General features: G+C 47.1%; 1 protein-coding gene across 1 annotated transcript in view; it reads left to right on the plus strand.

The window, feature by feature from the left end:
* Positions 1 to 17,165, plus strand: part of FHOD3 (formin homology 2 domain containing 3) — a 469,133-nt gene that overhangs the window by 63,773 nt on the left and 388,195 nt on the right. The window contains 1 exon segment of the mRNA XM_042961930.1: positions 7,957 to 8,021. Coding sequence (XP_042817864.1) covers positions 7,957 to 8,021 — 65 coding nt within the window.

The following is a 17,165-nucleotide window of genomic DNA, read 5'->3' on the forward strand; positions in this document are numbered from 1 at the left end:
AAACTCAGAAGTAGTATCCTCTACTATAATTACAGTTAGAATTTGAGGAGATACACTGAAACGGGAATCACTGGATTTTAGACCTGGAGGGGCCCACGCGGGTGAACCGCTCTGAAATCTCCTTTCTTTCTTCGAGTTAGGGCAACCGAGGCGAGATCCTTGCCCGCAGGGCAGAGCGGGGCCAGAGAGACTGCCCCCGCCTCTTTTTTGCTTATTTCCACCTCCTTTGAACTCTGAAAGAAAACCAGCGCCAGCCGAGGGGCACAGGGATCTGTCACAGAGAAGGTGGGGCCAGAGGTTGGCCCTGAAGAGGGTAGTGGCTTTGCGAGGTTGAGGGGGCCGTTTCAGGGAACTCAGTAGAGCTACGAGGGTCTCGAGGAGCACAGTGCTGCTGAGTGCTCTGAGGACTGTGGCTGTTGCATGTCGGGCGTGCGTCCCCGGGGCTCCTACCTTTGTCTCAGTCACTCAGGGTGCTCACCTTTGGCTCCGTTCAGGCCTGCGTCTGAAGGTCAGCTCTGATTCCTTCCCAGGTTCCTCATCTGCCAGGGGGGCTGCTAACTGCTCCCCGCCGCCATACCTGTCCTCACAGGGCTGAGTGGTGGTGGGGAAGTCGGGGGCCAGCCATGTGGGGTGGTGGTGGGGGGTGGGGAGAGCTTGGCAGTGTGAGGGTTGTGGCACAGACGGGAGGGTGTCAGGCCAGGCAGGGCTGGAAAGGGCTGAACGTTCGCAGGTACTTAGAGCCAAATACTCCTGGCCAAAGCTGCCTAGAAATGCTGGCTTCTAGGTGCCTGCTTCAGGAGGTTGGCGTGGGGCCCGGGATCCTGGCCTCTTGGGGAGCTCCTCAGGTGGTCTGATGTTCGCTCAGGCACCTACAGCACAGTCTTGGAGAGTATGAGCACCACCTGAGGGACTTTAACAGGTTCCCTCCCTGCCCAGCTTCAGACCAATGAAATCAGAACTTGGGGGTGGGCCCAGGCAGAGGTGCTTTTAAAGCCCTCCAGGACTGCCTGGAAAGACCATTCCTGAAAATGCTGCCGGAAGTTGAGTGAGGGAGTGTGACACCCCCCCCCCCCCCCCGCCCCTGCCAACGCTGAGCAGACGACGGTGCAATGGGGAAGGCTCTGCATGCACTTGAATGCAGGTGGGGGAGCCCGTCTGCTAGGGCGGTGGTGCCCCGACACTGTCAGCTTTGCAGTCGATGTGCTTCGGGGCCCCGAGGGGTTGGGGGGAGCTCTCATTTGACTCTTAGATGCCTAACTTCTTGACCTGTAGCTCATGAGCCTCCAGAAACTGTGTGTGGGTCCACGAACCCCTGACGTTTCTGTGCAGTTTGTGCATATGCAAAGTTTTGGATGGGGGAAATCAGCAATGAAGAGCTGAGCACTGAACTTGCCAGGATGGCACCTTTTGTTCGGAAGGGCTGGTTGTCTCCCTCACGGCGACCAGGGGCAGGCAGGCTTGGTAGTCTGCAGTTTGAGCCTTGCCCACACTGAGAAGACAGCAGACCGTAACCTTCAGTGATTTGCCAAAAGAGCCTCAGGCCCCAGACCTGCACTCTTCAGCTGAAGGTAATCCCTTAAAAGGAAAAGGGGGAAAATTGCTCGTTGCTTCCTATCCATGCCCTAACCGGAGTCTCTTTCAACTTGGGAGGAGTTTTGTGTATAGTTTGTTTTTTCAGGTTCAATAGGTTTTTAGATGTAGGTTCAGTATGTATTTCAGGTGATTTCTTTATTCTACTAGACCTAGAAACAGAGGAGACACAGGTAAAGATGTGATTGGATAAGGTTTTTTTTTTCTCCCCACATCACATGGCAGGACAGGAAGATTACATATTCCTTCAAACTTGACATTTTTGGGATACAAAGAATTCTTTGAGAATCTATTGAAAGGCTGTGAAACTTCTCCCCACGCAAAACCTTGTCCACCAGTCCTAGGCCAGTGCTAGGCTGCCTATCAGTAACCTGGAGGAAACCTGCTTAGAAATGCTAACTTCTAGGCAACTGGGCGGCTCAGTCAGTTACGCATCTGACTCTTGATTTCGGCTCAGGTCACGATCTCAGGGTTCGTGAGTTTGAGCCCTGCGTTGGACTCTCTGCTGACAGTGTAGATAGAGCCTGATTAGGATTCTCCCTTTCTCTGCCCCCCCCCCGCCCCCCCACCTTTCTCTCAAGATAAATAAGCTTAAAAATATATATATTTTTAAAAATGCTGGCTTCTAGGCACCTACTGCAGGAGCTTTGGTGTGGGGCCTGGGATTCTGGCCTCTTCAAGAGCTCCTCAGGGGGTCTGATGTTTGGTCAGAAGCCTATCGCATGGGCTCTCCGTCTTAGGGAGTACGGCCACCACCTAAGCAACTTTACCAGTTTTTCTTCCCGCCCAGCTTCAGACCAATCAACTATGAACTTGGGTGGTTGGCCCGGGCAGTGGTGCTTTTTAAAGCCCTTCAGGGCTGCGTGAAGGAGACAGTTCTGTAGGAAATCGGACAGGAGAGCATGAACTCCTATGCTGCGTGGACTGTGGGAGTGGAAAGGCTCTAAGTAGCTTCAAATGTCCGATTGCATCCCTGGACAAGGATGGCATCAGGTGGGCCTGGGTGAGCTGAGGTGGGCTCTGGGCTTTAAGGTGTGGGTGGGCGTCAGAAGAGACCTGAATTGCAAAGAAGGAACCCTCCCAGAAGTCAATCAGGTACCAGGGAGGGTGGCCGCTGTGACCTAGTGTACCTGAGCCTGATAGCTGAGGAAGGCGGGGTTGGGGGGTGGTTTGGGGTATGTGGTGGGAAGGGGGGGGGGCGTGCTGTGAATCTAGAGCTGTGGTACTCGTTGACGGATTATAGCAAAACATGAGGAAAATGGGCTACATGACATTAATAGCTGGGTAACAGTGACTTGAGAAAAGTAGCGAGGTTCTGGGGTGGGAGCAATCTGGGGAGAGGGAGAGGGCTCCTGCAAATTAGGTTTTGTCGAGCCATACTCGAGGTATGAGGTGACCAGGTGAGACACATTGGCCTGGGACCCAGGTGAGAAGCATCCGGGGCCAGGGAGGCTGGGGTGATCCCTTGGAGGAAGGGAGTTGTAAACCTAAAACTTCTCTTTAAAAGCAAAGTCCAATTAAAACAAGGGTAATTAGGGCCATTTGAAGGATGATGTGTTGATGACAAGACGCTCATAGGAGCCTGGACTTATTTTATCTTTCTACTTTGCCATCTTTAGGATGTGACTTCCGTCTTTCCTATTTGATCACCCTTCAAATATGGCTGCTCGTCTTCTAGCATCATTAAGGCAAGAAAGCATGTAGTAGTTAGGGTAGATCTTGAACCACAATAGGAAGGTTTAAAGATAAGTTTGGGGGTACTTGGGTGGCTCAGTGGGTTGAGTGTCCAACTTGGTTTTGGCTCAGGTCAGGATCCCAGGGTTGTGGTATGGAGCCCCGCCTGGGGCTCCATGTGGAATATGGAGATCGCTTGAAGTTCTGTCTCTCTCCCTCTGCCCTTCCCCTGGGCTCCTACTCTGTCTTAAAAAAAAAAAAAAATAAATGGAAAAAAAGTAAGATGAATTTGTTTCTTGTTTAAGAGTTCAAACGTAGACAGTCATCCTTAGGTCTGGTAGAACAGCTGTCATGTCCTCAAAATCCTTCCATCTGTGTGTCCAGAGTGGTTTCTTCAGCTTTTTCCTTCTCCTCTGCCTCCCGGCCCCTGGGGAGAAGGGAAAGGACAGCGGGGTGTGTGTCCATTCCTTGTACACATAACTTTGCTGTGAAGTGAGAGGAGTTCTCTTTTCCTGTCTTGAGGCGGGATGTACCTTTTACCTTGGCATATCCTGTGCTCTCCAGCACAAAGTAGACACCTTTGAACATGGGTGGACCAAGGGAATGAAGGAACATCAATCTGGGAGGCAGATGTAGGGAGGTGATAGTTCAGGCTTTGGGGTCAGACTTGCTGGGAGGAGCCTGAGCTCTTTGAATTTCTAGCTGTGTGACCTCAGCAAGGTTGCTTAACCTTTCTGGGCCTTAAGTTCCTCACTGTAAAAATGGCCATGTAACCTACTTCGTAGTAATCTTGTGAAGACCAAATCTGCATAAAGAGAGGCCTGGTACCCAGGTGAGAAGCGTTAAGGACCAGAGAGGCTGGGGTGATCCTTTGGAGGAAGGGAGTTGTGAACCTAAAACTTGTCTTTAAAAATGAAGTCTAACTAAAAAGAGGGTAGTTACAGGCCTGGCACATAATAAGCTTTCCGTAAATGTTAACAATTTAGGATTATTGTCTGAACCCAAACTGACCTAGTATCCTATTGGGAGCAGAGGAAAAGTATATCTGTGATTTAATTTCCTTAAAGTTTTAAACTGTGAAACAGGAGATGCGGGCATATTTACTGGAAAAAGTGGGGATAAAATAATTAGATACCTTTATTTCTCTGAAGCGAAAAGAATTAGCCAAAAGATTGTAGAGTCAGTGAAAGTGAGAGGGTCACATATCAAATAAAAATCTTTCTCTAGTATGTCCAGTAAGAAAGCTGTGGAGGGAGGGAAGTAATCAGATTTAAAGCGTCCTTATGATTGGTGTCCTCCATGCATTGACCTTTGATACATTTTTAAACTTTTTTTTTTTTTTGACCTTTATTTTCAAGAGACCCAGTGTGAGTGGGGGAGGCGCAGAGAGAGAGGGAGACACAGAATCTGAAGCAGGCTCCAGGCTCTGAGCTGTCCGTGCAGAGCCCCATGCTGGGCTCGAACTCACTAACCGTGAGATCGTGACCTGAGCTGAAGTCACACGCTTAACCGACTGAGCCACCCAGGTGCCCCCATCTTTGCTACATCTCTAAATAAAACCTGAAACTTGCTGTAATTCTTGAATTCTTCGAATAAACCTGATTTGGTTAGCCAATATTTTCTTCATTTGCATCATAATTTTTTAAACCCTCTCTTCCCCCATTTATTATTTTTTAAATGCTTATTTTGAGAATCCCAAGCAGGCTCCATGCTGTCAGCGCAGAGCCTGACGTGGGGCTTGATATTGCAAACCGTGAGATCATGACCTGAGCTGAGATCAAGAGTCGGATACTTCACTGACTGAACCACCCAGGTGTCCCTGCATTGTAATTTTTTAATGCGTGTGCTTTTTTGTTAGGTTCTTAGCCTTGAGGTTAAGCCAGTCTCTAAGAATGCCTCTCTTGACCCTTTGTAAGCCCTGGGGAAGGTTACCTAGTGAGGTGACCCTGCAGCAAAGGGCAGGATGGTGCAGGTGACTCCAGAGTCGTCCTGCTTTCAGCCTGGGTCTGTTCCACCAGCCATGTGACTTGATGCGGTTGATCCCCTTTCTCCAAGCTTTACTTTCCTCATCTGCAGAGTGGGCATAGCCATGACACCCACATCAAAGGTGGGAGAAATGGGGGGTGGGGTGGGAGGTGAAGGACACCTTCTGTGGACCTGCCTGCATGATCACCACTTCCCTCCGCCTGGGCCAGTCCTCTTCTGTGCTAGGAATTCCTGGGATTTGGAGCCTCCTTTGTCTCAGGGGACTGCCACTGCCATGGCCCCCAATTCCACACAGGTTTCTTTCACTGAGGATTTTGTGTATGGGGGCAGGCGGGGAAGGAGGTAGAATGTTGAAGCAGAGGAATTATAAGTGCTAAACTACGAAATAGGCCTTTTTTTCTGTGGTCATTCATTTTTAAGATTATTTAGTGGGGGGCACTGTGGAGGGGACAGGGAGAACCCCAAGCAGGCTCTGCACTGTCAGTGCAGAGCCCGATGTGGGGCTTGAGCTCCTGAACCACAGGGTCATGCCCTGAGTGGTGAGGTCATGATCTGAGTGGCAACCACGAGTCAGACACTTAACCGACTGAGCCGCCCAGATGCCCCTGTTCTGTGGCCTTACAAATTCCCTTAGGGTTTAGCATAATCAAGCTGATTGCTTGGTTGTACTCAATGTACAAGCACAGAAAAGAGGACCCCTCCAGTATGGTGTGCCTGCCATCGCTTCCTCAGGAAGACTGTCCTTGTTTGCGTGCAAGTGCCTAGAATCCCAGAGCAACCATACCACATGCCTACTGTGGGACCGGAGAGTTCTGTGGGAAAACAAGCACTTCCTCAACATTGGATTTTTGTCATTGTTTAAAGATGAAAGCAGGGCTATCAATTGGCCCTTCTGAACTTTTCCAGAACCTGAGGTTTTCTGAAATATTTTACCCGGCCATTCCCTACTTTCCCCCCACATCTGGGCATCTAAAGCATGTACTTTGTCTCCATGCTTTATTTATTGACTCATAACTCCTGATAACATGAGTTACAGAAAATCTTCCAGATCTGTGGACTTAGGGTTGGCTATTACTCATAATTAGGGTCTGGCCTTCACTCTTTGATTCTCTGGTCACTGTTCCAAGCATGGCTTCTGCCCATCTCTGGGTGAAACTACACACTTGGTAGCTGCTCCCTGCCCCACCGTCCCGGAACCCCTTTCCTGTTGCCTTTTCCCAGAACACACTGAAGTCTTCTCCCTCATTCTGTTCCATGCGCTTAGGACTTTCTAGTATGATCACAAGAACTGAAGGAGTGTCAGCATCTAGATGGTCAAGAGGAAAAGGTGTGTGTGTGTGTGTGTGTGTGTGTGTGTGTGTGTGTGTGTGTGTGTGTGTAGAAAGTCTGGAAGTCTGGGTTGATAGGAATCCAACCTTGTGAAGATGGGTCAAGTGTTGTGTATTTGTTACAAGCTCCTTGAGCCCAGTGCCTTGCACATGGCAAATGTGAAAGCATCAGATGAACACAAAGTAGAAAGGAGGGATCTGAAGGGACCATAAATGTAGGTCTTGTGCTTATAAGCAGCTGCTGGGGTGGAGGCTACTGCCTCCTCTTGCAGGACTATGCAAGGGGTTTTCCTTTCTCCTTTGAAAGAAACCATTTTAAAAACCATACTTCTTTGTCCTCTTACCTGGTCTCGAGAATAAAATATACTGTTTCAGTGATTGTGAATTTATAACCACGATATTAACCATGTGCCCTGGTCAGATTTGTTCCCTTCCTTCCAACACAGCCACAAGTGCAGGAAGCAGGAAAAAGCACTGTCAGACTGTGTTGTAGGGGAAGCCCTGATGGGGAGAAAGGAGCTGCCAGAAGAGGGATGGCAGGGAGTTCAGCAGCTTCGAGAGCCAGCAGGTTATCTGCTACTGTGCTGGTTGGCTGGCTCCATTTTATCTTTGTCCACCGGCTCCCCACTTTGTCCAAATCTCAAAGCCTTTGCTACCCTTAGGTAGACAGGTCTGCTCTTTTCTCCCATATATCTGCTTAACTGTTATGTGGTTTAGTCCTTCTCAGCTCAGGGTGGGAGGACCCCCCACTCCCCCCCCGCCCCGACCCCGGGAGCAGAGTTGGGGCACAGGGCCATCCTGGTTGCTTCTCTGAAGTGAGAAAGAAGAGGAGGTGAGACAAAGCATGGCGTAAATTGGCATTCCTGAGAATAAATAGCCTGTAAGCTACTGGGTAGACTCCCACTTTCCTGTGAGTGAAGAGTAAAAGCTGTAACAGTATTGCCCTGATGGACAGCAAGCCAGCTCTTTGTGGTGACTCCACTGTGTATGCCCTTCTTCTATATCCAAAAATGTAAACGTGGTCAGGGGAATGATCAAGCAGGTTTGTGTTGTCCTATTCCAGGGATTTCACTTGGGCACAGATCTTAAAATTGTCCCAGCATGGGTATGTGCAGACTCTGTGGACGGGATGAGTTGACCAGGTTTGGTAATAAAAGCTGTGTGCCCATCCAGCAGAATCAAACCGGATTGTTTTATTTTCTGTAAAGCCCTGTGACATGTTATTTCTGGATACATTCTTGTTCTGTATAGGTCCCTGCTGATCTAGAATCTCTTTGAGGTGGGTGTGCCAGAACCTTAAAGCTGATTGATAGCATGTATGTGTCTTTTTGGTGACTGCTCTGATACCCATGTATATTTTGTCTCCTGTCTCCATTAGGCGGGGCAAAAAGCACAGCATCGTCCTGAGGACACAGCTGTCCGTGAGGGTCCATGCCTGCATTGGTGAGTGACAGGTGCAGAAGGGGAACTTGCCATCGGCCCTCAAGTGATTAAATGTGTGATAAGAAATGTCATCTAAATGTTAATCCCAATAAAATACTTGGGAGTATGCTATTCATTGGGGTTGGTCCTTACCACAGGTGGTTAGTTTAGTGAAGTCATTTTTGGCAATCGTTTTTGAAGCCCTGTTTCATTGCAACTTCCTTTGCTTTTTGGTTAGTCAGCAGAGCTTGAGGTAAGACAGATTGTTGATGAGATTCTTGATGGCATTGTGTTAGTGTGAACCTCCAGCCAATTGAAGTGATATTCACCTGCCTTCTGGTGGCTCCATGAAGCTCGCTGTGAAGAAGCGGGGGCTGAGCCTCCAGGCTGTGCTCAGGTGACAGGGAAATCTCAGGTCAGTGTAGGATGGGGCGTCTGTAGATCGAAAGCAGTATGGCGTCAAGTGGATGTGTTTGTGGTTCAGAATGGTTTGCCAGTGATCATACCAGAACCCTACTGGGGCCATTCCTGCAGCTATTTTCCTGTACCTGTTGTTTTCCCCATCTATGCATGTGGGTTGAATGGCAACGAAAGCAGTTACTTATGTGACGTAGACCATTTTTATGTGAAAGGTATCTAAAACCCGGGCCTGATTTCCTCCTGGCATCGGGTCAAGTTGAGGCAAGTATCTAGTAACATAAAGAGAAGAAAAAAAACTATAAATTATTTTATATGTAGAAATTTTCCATGTTTGAATAGTTTTGCTTTTATTACAGGTTGTGGTCTTAATTCAGGACACTAATTAAGAGAGCATAAGTCATCTTCTAGAGGCCCAGTCTATACCTAGGATGTGGTAACTGAGTGGAGTGGAAGGGATGGTTTCTGGTCCCTTCACTTCCTCCCTATTTCCTTGTTGGAGAACCAGGGATGGAGGGAGGGAGGGAGGGGATGAATGTAGAGGGCAACTGTGTAATTTAAAGTCCTCTGGTATTAGGTGTGCAAGGAAGTTAGGGTCTCTGGTGACAACTTTTGTGGCCAGCGAGTAATTGTATAGCAGACTCCTACACCTCAGGGGTGGGAGGGTTCCTAATCATGTTGGAAACAGTGAGGTCTGTAGGAGCCTCAGTAGTGACTGTTGACGTGTCAGCTGCCTGTAGCACTGAGTGACCATGAACTCTGTACTATAAAAATAGGCAATATATATTTAATCATTAGCTTTATCACCTGCTTGACACTTTTTCCAGTTATATATATAAATCTACCTGATGAAAAGGTCTGTGACCTAGGACTTGGCATGACCCCACCTCCCCCCAAATCCAGATCTAGAACAAATTCCAATATATAAGCTGAATACCATTGAAGTGAAATATTGAAGTATAGCTGATAACCAGTAGAGATGGGGGACAGGAATATGAATTGGTATTTCCCATGAGAGTAGGCAGGGCAAAGCAGATGAACACTAAAATTGGCTAGATCAGAATCCTAATGAACTAATTCCTATTAGGTAAATGCACTTTTTTGGAATATAAATATTTCGAGTACAGTTTTTTAAACAGCTATGCTATTGACTTGCATTAACCTAGGTATTCTACAGTCTCGTGTAATACATGTGGCATGTAAAACACATAACTTATCCCCATAGCACACCGAGCACCAGCAGCTGGTCCAGGGCTCTCCCAAGACACACATGCCTTCCTGCTGGAGTGCTTGAACCAGGTGCTGACAGGATCGGTGTGTTTGTTCCCCACCCTCCTTATGCCAATTGCGCTTGCTATTGGACTTAAGTAATGGGATGAAATAGTAGGTGAATATCTTATAAACGGATTAAACAGGAGTATAAAAATCACTGCTTTCAAAATACATGGAATAGTTTGGACAGGATTCAACACTAGTAACTATCAAAGCATTCATCAACATAGGTGGGTTGGGACAACTATTAAGAGTTGGGGAACATGGGAAAAAATCCAGAAGGGCTCTAGTCTTCACAAGTATCTCTGTTCTTGGTCGATTTCACAGAAATGGGGATTGGAAATCCCAGACCACATCATTGGAGGAGTTCATGACAGAAGGTCCACAGATAATTCTAGTTAGTAGACTCTTAGTCAAAGAAAGGTCATAGCTTGAAATGACCTTTTCACACCCATAGCTTGGGTGTGAAAGTGTACACCCTTACCGTGCCGTATCTCATAACAGGCAAACCAGGATGGTCAATTTCGATAGCTGCAGATTAAATAAAGTTTTAAGGTATTTGTTACCTTAAAAAGATTTTGTGCTTTAATTAGTTCTCACCACTCATTACCTCAGCCCCAATTGTGTCAGATGGGAGGGCTTGACTGTATAACTTAACATGGGTACCCAAGAGTCAAAGCTTTTCCTTTGTATTAAAAAAAACCCTTTCTTGTTCCGTTTCCTATTATTGGCAAGATCTGGAATAGATTTATTGTAACAGCACTAAATATTATCCTTTGGTTATGTATAGAAAATGGAATGTATGTGTGATGTGTATGAAATACCAACCCCCATTGTGACATATTCTTTTCCTTTCCAAATGGCAATATTAGATGAAATTTCTTTGGGATGGATAAACCAAACCTGGAACAATCTTCAGTTGAAAGGAGAAAAGAAAACATGACAAGTGGGGGGAAAACCTTTTTCATAACAGTTGGTTGAGTCCTTGTTTCTTTTCCAGATGGTTTCCATCCTTGCCATATAAGCCATGGTTAAGCTATTACAGACATCGGACAATGACTGTTCTTAGGCCTGGCACCATATGCCACTTCCCCAACGACCCCTTTCCCGCTACACGATTGGGCTGGAAGGATCCAGGATCGGTTTGGGCTCGGGTTTATTTATTTATTTTTATTTTATTTTATTTTATTTTTTTTTAATTTATTTTTGGGACAGAGAGAGACAGAGCATGAACGGGGGAGGGGCAGAGAGAGAGGGAGACACAGAATCGGAAGCAGGCTCCAGGCTCCGAGCCATCAGCCCAGAGCCTGACGCGGGGCTCGAACTCACGGACCGCGAGATCGTGACCTGGCTGAAGTCGGACGCTTAACTGACTGCGCCACCCAGGCGCCCCTGGGCTCGGGTTTAAAATGCTATCAAGTAAATTTCTCCAAAACGTTTTTTACACCCTACAATCCTCTTACTTCCTATTAAGTATAGGAACGTTTAGAATCCAGGACTGCATGTTGATGAATTGGAGGTGACCTGCCGTTGGAATTCTCCAGTGTTAACTTTGGAACTCTGTACCCCGTTGGGACAAGAGTGGCGTGGAACCTTTGTGGTCAGCAACCAAGCCAATCTCCCAAAAAGTGAAGGCCACTGGACGCTGCTTTGAAGGTCATGGCTGGCAGCCAACAGAGGCCTTTTCTGATAGCGCAGCAGTGCTGAAGCAGGAAGTTGGAATGGGATTTCGGTGTGGAGAGAGACCCTTAAGCTATTTGTACCTCTTTGCTCTTCTCCATTCTCATTCTTATTTCTTTGTACATTTTGGGTATGACCACTTGATGAAATGTTGCAGCAAACGATGCATGACTAGCTTCCGTCCCTTAAACCGATGGTCCTGTTGTAGGCATGAACTTAGATACGGATGGAGAAAAAAAAAAAAACCTGATTGGCATTAAAGTCTGCATTTTTATGAGGTTAGCTAGAGAAAATAAATTAGTTGGTCCCTGCAAGTGATCTTATTTCCAGACACCAGAAAAATGTTCAGAGGGCCAGCTGGCTCTGATGACTCAATCTCCTCTTGAAGAGAAAAGGTGCAGAATAATTGTAGGGATAATAAATGGAATTGAGGATTTAGAAACAAAAAGGGTTTGAAATCCTTAGGATCCTAAAGGTGTTTTCTGAGGGTTTTCTACTGGCTTACTTCAAAAGCATTTTGTTGGGCTTAAAACTTCTGCTTCAGTTTTCTGGACCAGACCCTGTCTTCTCATTAAGAGAATAAGTAAACCCTGTCAAGTGATGGTCTGCAACCCATAAGGTGGACACTTTGAGATATCCAGCATTGAATTAAAAGGCTGCATTGGCTTAAGACGGCAAAGTATAATTTCTGATTGTAGTTGTGAAGAACAACCTGGTACAAAGGATTTTTAGAGCCTTTAGAGGAGTTTCCCCAAAACCTAGGAGATGATGAGGTCTGCCCATGAAGACAGAGGTGAGGAAGGCAGAAACTGGTGAGGTAGCTGAAGCGGCTAATCTCTCCATGAGGTTAGTCTCCTTGGTCATAAAAGGTCAAATCACTGAGAGAGGACATTTGTAGAGGCGAGAAAAGCACATTTGGAGAAGGCCGCTTCATCCACGGATGAAAAAGTAGTCCATTTCCAGCAACATAGACAACAGAATGAGGCTTCCATATAGCATTTGCCAGGCCTTTTGCTCTCCGGAGTGGAGTCCTCCGGCTCTGTGCTTCGTGCTGTGCTGTTCCAGCAACGGGGCTAATGACAAATGGAGGGAGTGGGCAGCGTTTCAAGAAGAATCTTCTAGTGCAGGAGTGACCGAGGGGATTCAGCTCAGGTGCTAGCTGTTTGAGAGGGGGCTGCTCCCTGGGGCACGGTGTTGAGAAGGTTCCTGTGGCTGTGTGCCGCCTTGCTGGTTAAAGGTCTTGGATCCGGGCTAGCTTTGGTTGGTAGTGATGGAGGTGGTGTGAGAGTCTGTGTGGTGTGCCTGATGGCTCAGGGGCTCCCGGTGAGCTACAGGTTCTGGCTACAGTATGGGTTCTGTGTTTAGAAGTTGGAGAGGGGAACTCTACCCATGATCCCTGACCCTGCCCTCCCCCCTTTTTGTTCTCTAATCCTTTTCTCAGGCTCTGCCTTGTTTAGCCTGTGAATGAGCGTGGCTCCTATCCTCTCCCCACTTGCTGAGCTTTCTGACCGGGCAGAGTACCACTTGCCCGCTTCTGAGTGGCTTGTAAAGTTTGAGCTGGGGTTTTATGTGGCCGAGCCCTCCTGGCCCTGCACGGAGGCCTCCCTACAGCTGCTTTTTTGATGTTGCACTTGCTCCTCAGGTGGGCTGTTAGAGGACACTGGGTTTGGACTGTTAATTGGATTCCAATGTGGTCCTCACTGCCTCTTGATTCTGGAATTCTCATGAAAACTAGGTTTCCTTCTGCAAACCTCAAAATGCCTTTTGGACCCTCTTGGGCTTAACACCTGGTGGTATTTGTATATTAGCTAGTAAAGATGAGGTGCCCCTTAGCACGGTGGGTGCTGAGACACCTGAGGCTTGTGCAGTGAATGTGGAGCCCTTCTAGCTTGGGTGTGCTGCCCCTCTGTCCGTGTAGGTGTTGCTGGCCCCATGTTGTTATAGGTGGCAGGTCCCCAAGGCCTGCTGGGTGACTGGGAAAACTGTAAAATAGGCTGCGCTCTGACCAGAAGCAGCCCCCCACCCCAGCCGTTCTTTCTCCTTTTGGCCCCCCTGCCCTGATGTGTCTGACTTCAAATCTTGGGCCTGGGATTCTTGCTGACTTGGTCCTATGTCCTCCCAGGTGCCAGCTTCTGCTCTTACCTTTCCTCTGTGGCCTTGGCAGAGGTTTCCTCCTGCCCTGTTTGTGGATGTCACAGTGGCTAGGCTCCTAGTTTCCTGGTCATAGTCTTCCCTTGTGGGGTTAGGGACAGTGGGTCACATTTCCTGTCCTTCGATGTAGGGATGCACTGGTTGTCCAGAAATCCTGGAGCCCATCTCCCATCCCAGCCTTCTTCTTCTTCTTTTTTTAAAGTTTATTTGGGGAGAGGCAGAGAAAGAGGGAGACAGGGAATCCCAAGAAGGCTCCGTGCTGCTAGTTCAGAGTCCTACATGGGGCTTGAACTCAGGAAACCTTGAGATCATGACCTGAGCTGAAACCAGGAGTCAGATGTTTAACCAACTGAGCCACCCAGGTGCCCTCCCATCCCAGCCTTCTTTCTGGGATCCCCAAGTGGCTAGCCACTGCCTTGGCACAAATTGTGCTCAGATTTGAAATCCTGAGTCTCTCTTTGCTACAGGAGACTTTTAGTGCTTATAAATCTTTTTAAATCTCCCTTTTACACCCCATCAGGTCTGTGACCTGCTGTTACCCAGAGTTCTGTTATCTGGGTAAAAATGGGCCTTCTGGGCTAATCAGATAAATACCTCCCATCATCTGGTTCCTATTAATCTACTTCAGCCCCCAGGTGCAGACCCCACAGAATGCCCGTGTGTCTAGAAGGCCATTGGGTCTGGGCTGGGAGAAGTCAGTTTGTCAGACTCTTCACTCTGTGGGTGGCTACCGCTAAGGTGCCTTATGGCCAAACAGTGATTGACAGATGTGCCCATACCCCTCTCCCCAAGGGAGAAAGGGTAGAGGTAGGATGTGGAATGTTCCATTAGGTGGTTAAAATGCCCCGGGGTCTGGTGTTTAAATACTCCTAGCCATTCCGTTCTGTCAAATCTATCCACATAAAGATGTGGACAGTACACAGAGAAGTCAGGAATGGTTTGTTGCCCCAAACTAAAAACATGTAGAGAATGAACTTAAAGAATAACTCTACTGTCTACGGACATGCTGGTAAACATAAATACAGGGGGTGAATTAAAAAAAAAGGAGACGCACCTATGAGAGAATTTGCCTGGGAACCTTCTAGATCCAGCTGGAAACTCAGGTCAGCTATGGGAATTAAGAGGAAGGAAATCTGAGCAAATGTGGATTGACCCACAAGAAAGAAAAGCACCTACACAAGGTCTCTTAAGGTCACATGTGTGTCCTTACTCTCCCCTTTTGACTTTATTTAAATTATTCATGGCTTCTTTGTCACCTTTTATCTCTGAAGATCCCTAGTTTGTTGTATAAAATTTGAGCATTGCCTTAGAACCATTATCGATGTTTACTTTGCACTGTCCTAATAATGGCTTACATCCTTGACAAGGAACATGAAATTTTGGCAGAAATTGACTCGGGAGAATGGAGTCATCGTAGTGGGGAGACCTGTAACAGATGTTACAAGCCAGCATATGGTTCAAACTTGTCAGCTAGATTCCAAAGTTGCTGTCCAGCAGAACCTTTAGTTTTATCCAGAAAAACAACCCCTGATAAGGAAACCACCATGCTTTTGAACAAGTTCTAGAGTGTTGCTACAGACGCTTTTTACTTCCGGCTCTGAGCTGCCTGGGGGATGTAATGCAGCCTCTGGTGGCGAGCTCTCTGCACCTGTGGCTCTCCTGTGAAGAAACAGCTTCATTTTTGCTCATGGAACAGTAAAAGCATGTCAGGAAACAAAGTGATTTGTCTGGTTACTAGAGATTTTGATAGCAGGTCGGATGGCTTGCAGATACCTTGTTACGTGGAGGTTCTTCAAGGATTGGGTGGGCACCTATGTTTTTCGGGTCTTGCTGAGGGACTTGGAGAAAATGGATTCTCGGGTGGGGATTCTGGGCATGTTTTACTGATTGCTGTTGAGCTGGAAATACCAAATGGGAAGTATTTTAATTTGGGAATAAAAACACATGGAAAACATTAGTGTTGAGTCAAAACATGCAGCCGGTTCAAGATCTAATTCAAAGGAGATAAAGGTATTTGGGAATTGGTTACAAGTGCTGGAGTCTCAGTTCACGTGCCAGGGTAATAGTGACAGAACAGCAAAGGAGAAAATAAAAAAGGTGAGCGTAATTGCAATCTTGTTAGTATAATTGAAAAAAAGAAAACATTCTGTTCAATGTGTGATGTGATTTATCTGCATCCTAGTGACTACTGTGATGGTGTGGGCAGGAGGGGATCCATTTTACATGGATTCAGGGAAATCTTTGTGACAACGTACAGCATTAGGTGGTTGATAGTTGAGTCATTTCTTAGCCTTTTAAGATTTCACTGTAGATTTAATGGCCGACTTACTATCACCCTGAAAATTAGATAATGTATTTGCAAGTATTTCAAGTTGTAAAATGTCACAAAGATAGTTGGAGAAGTCTACGAAATTGTATATTGTTAACCTTGGCCATTTTTTTAAAAGTAATGTGAACCATGTTCACAGAGTGGCACCTTGGCAGTTGGGTCTTTACCCACCCTTGGTCCCACGGACCCTCACTAGTCCTCTGGAGCTGTGGGAGGGGCTAAGAGACTTGAGGCCTCCAGAAGATCTGGATGTGATATCAAGGTCCCATCCTGGGAGGTGGGGGAACTAAGGCCTGAATCTCTCTTAATTTCCTGACTAGTGCTCTTTGTACTGGCCTGTTCCTTTGCTTTTTAGGACATTTTTAAACGGTCTTCGGCTCTTTCCTGTCCACATGGTTACAGAGCCTGGTGCAACCCTTCTGGTCTGAGAGGCCTGAAGTGCTGACAAAACCTCTAGATAGGGCTTCCAAAATACTTTCCTGAAGCAAAGTTTCACCAGGCTTCGAAGGACTGTTTTCTAGTGCAGTCCTGGTGTGATTCGTAGATGGTCCTAGGATCTGAGGAAAAAAATGGATTTCATCCTTCAAGAGCTGATAATGTTTTGTTGTGCAGCTGAAACTCCCTTTTCCAAGCCGGGCTGCTAACTGCTGTAGAAGAAGCCGGAGTTTCTGCGTCCCTTTTCAGACTTCCATCTTGACCAGCTGGACTTGGCTTCTCATTTTGGACTTCTTGTTGGGAAGACCTGGAAACTAAGGCTCCTAACTGACCAGAACTACATGCTGGCAGCTCTGGCTTTTGGAGCTCCTGGAAAGGAACAAAAGTGTTCTGGGCTGGAGGCTGGGAGTCTTCCTGCTCTTGGTGTGGAGGTCTGGTCCTTACCTGGGAAGGTCTAGGAGGTAGGGTTTATGTTCCAGGTAGCAGTTAGCTCTTGAGCATTTGAAGGTGGGCCATTTTGTGTGCACACCATAGGAGCAGACCCCAAAGTATTTGTTGATTAAAGAAACCTGTGATAGTGATAGAGGATAAATATTTGAACTTGATCCTGTTTCTGGCACAAAGCTCCTAAAACCTGTGAAATTTCTTAAGTGAGGAGAGCAACAGGATATTCTTTTTGTTAATGAGGTGGCTTGATCTCCACCTAAGGATGGGGTGGGTTACCAACCATGTGATTGGACAGCTTAGAACTTTCAGTTCCATCCCTGACCTTTTAGCCATTGGTGAGTGATTCAATCACTCATGCCTATAATGAAGGCTCCGTAAAACCCCAAAAGGATGAGGTTCAGAGAACTTGCTGGTTGGCGGACACAGGGAGATTC

The sequence above is a fragment of the Panthera tigris genome, chromosome D3, assembly GCF_018350195.1.
Source record: "Panthera tigris isolate Pti1 chromosome D3, P.tigris_Pti1_mat1.1, whole genome shotgun sequence".
In the NCBI taxonomy this organism is placed as follows: domain Eukaryota; kingdom Metazoa; phylum Chordata; class Mammalia; order Carnivora; family Felidae; genus Panthera; species Panthera tigris.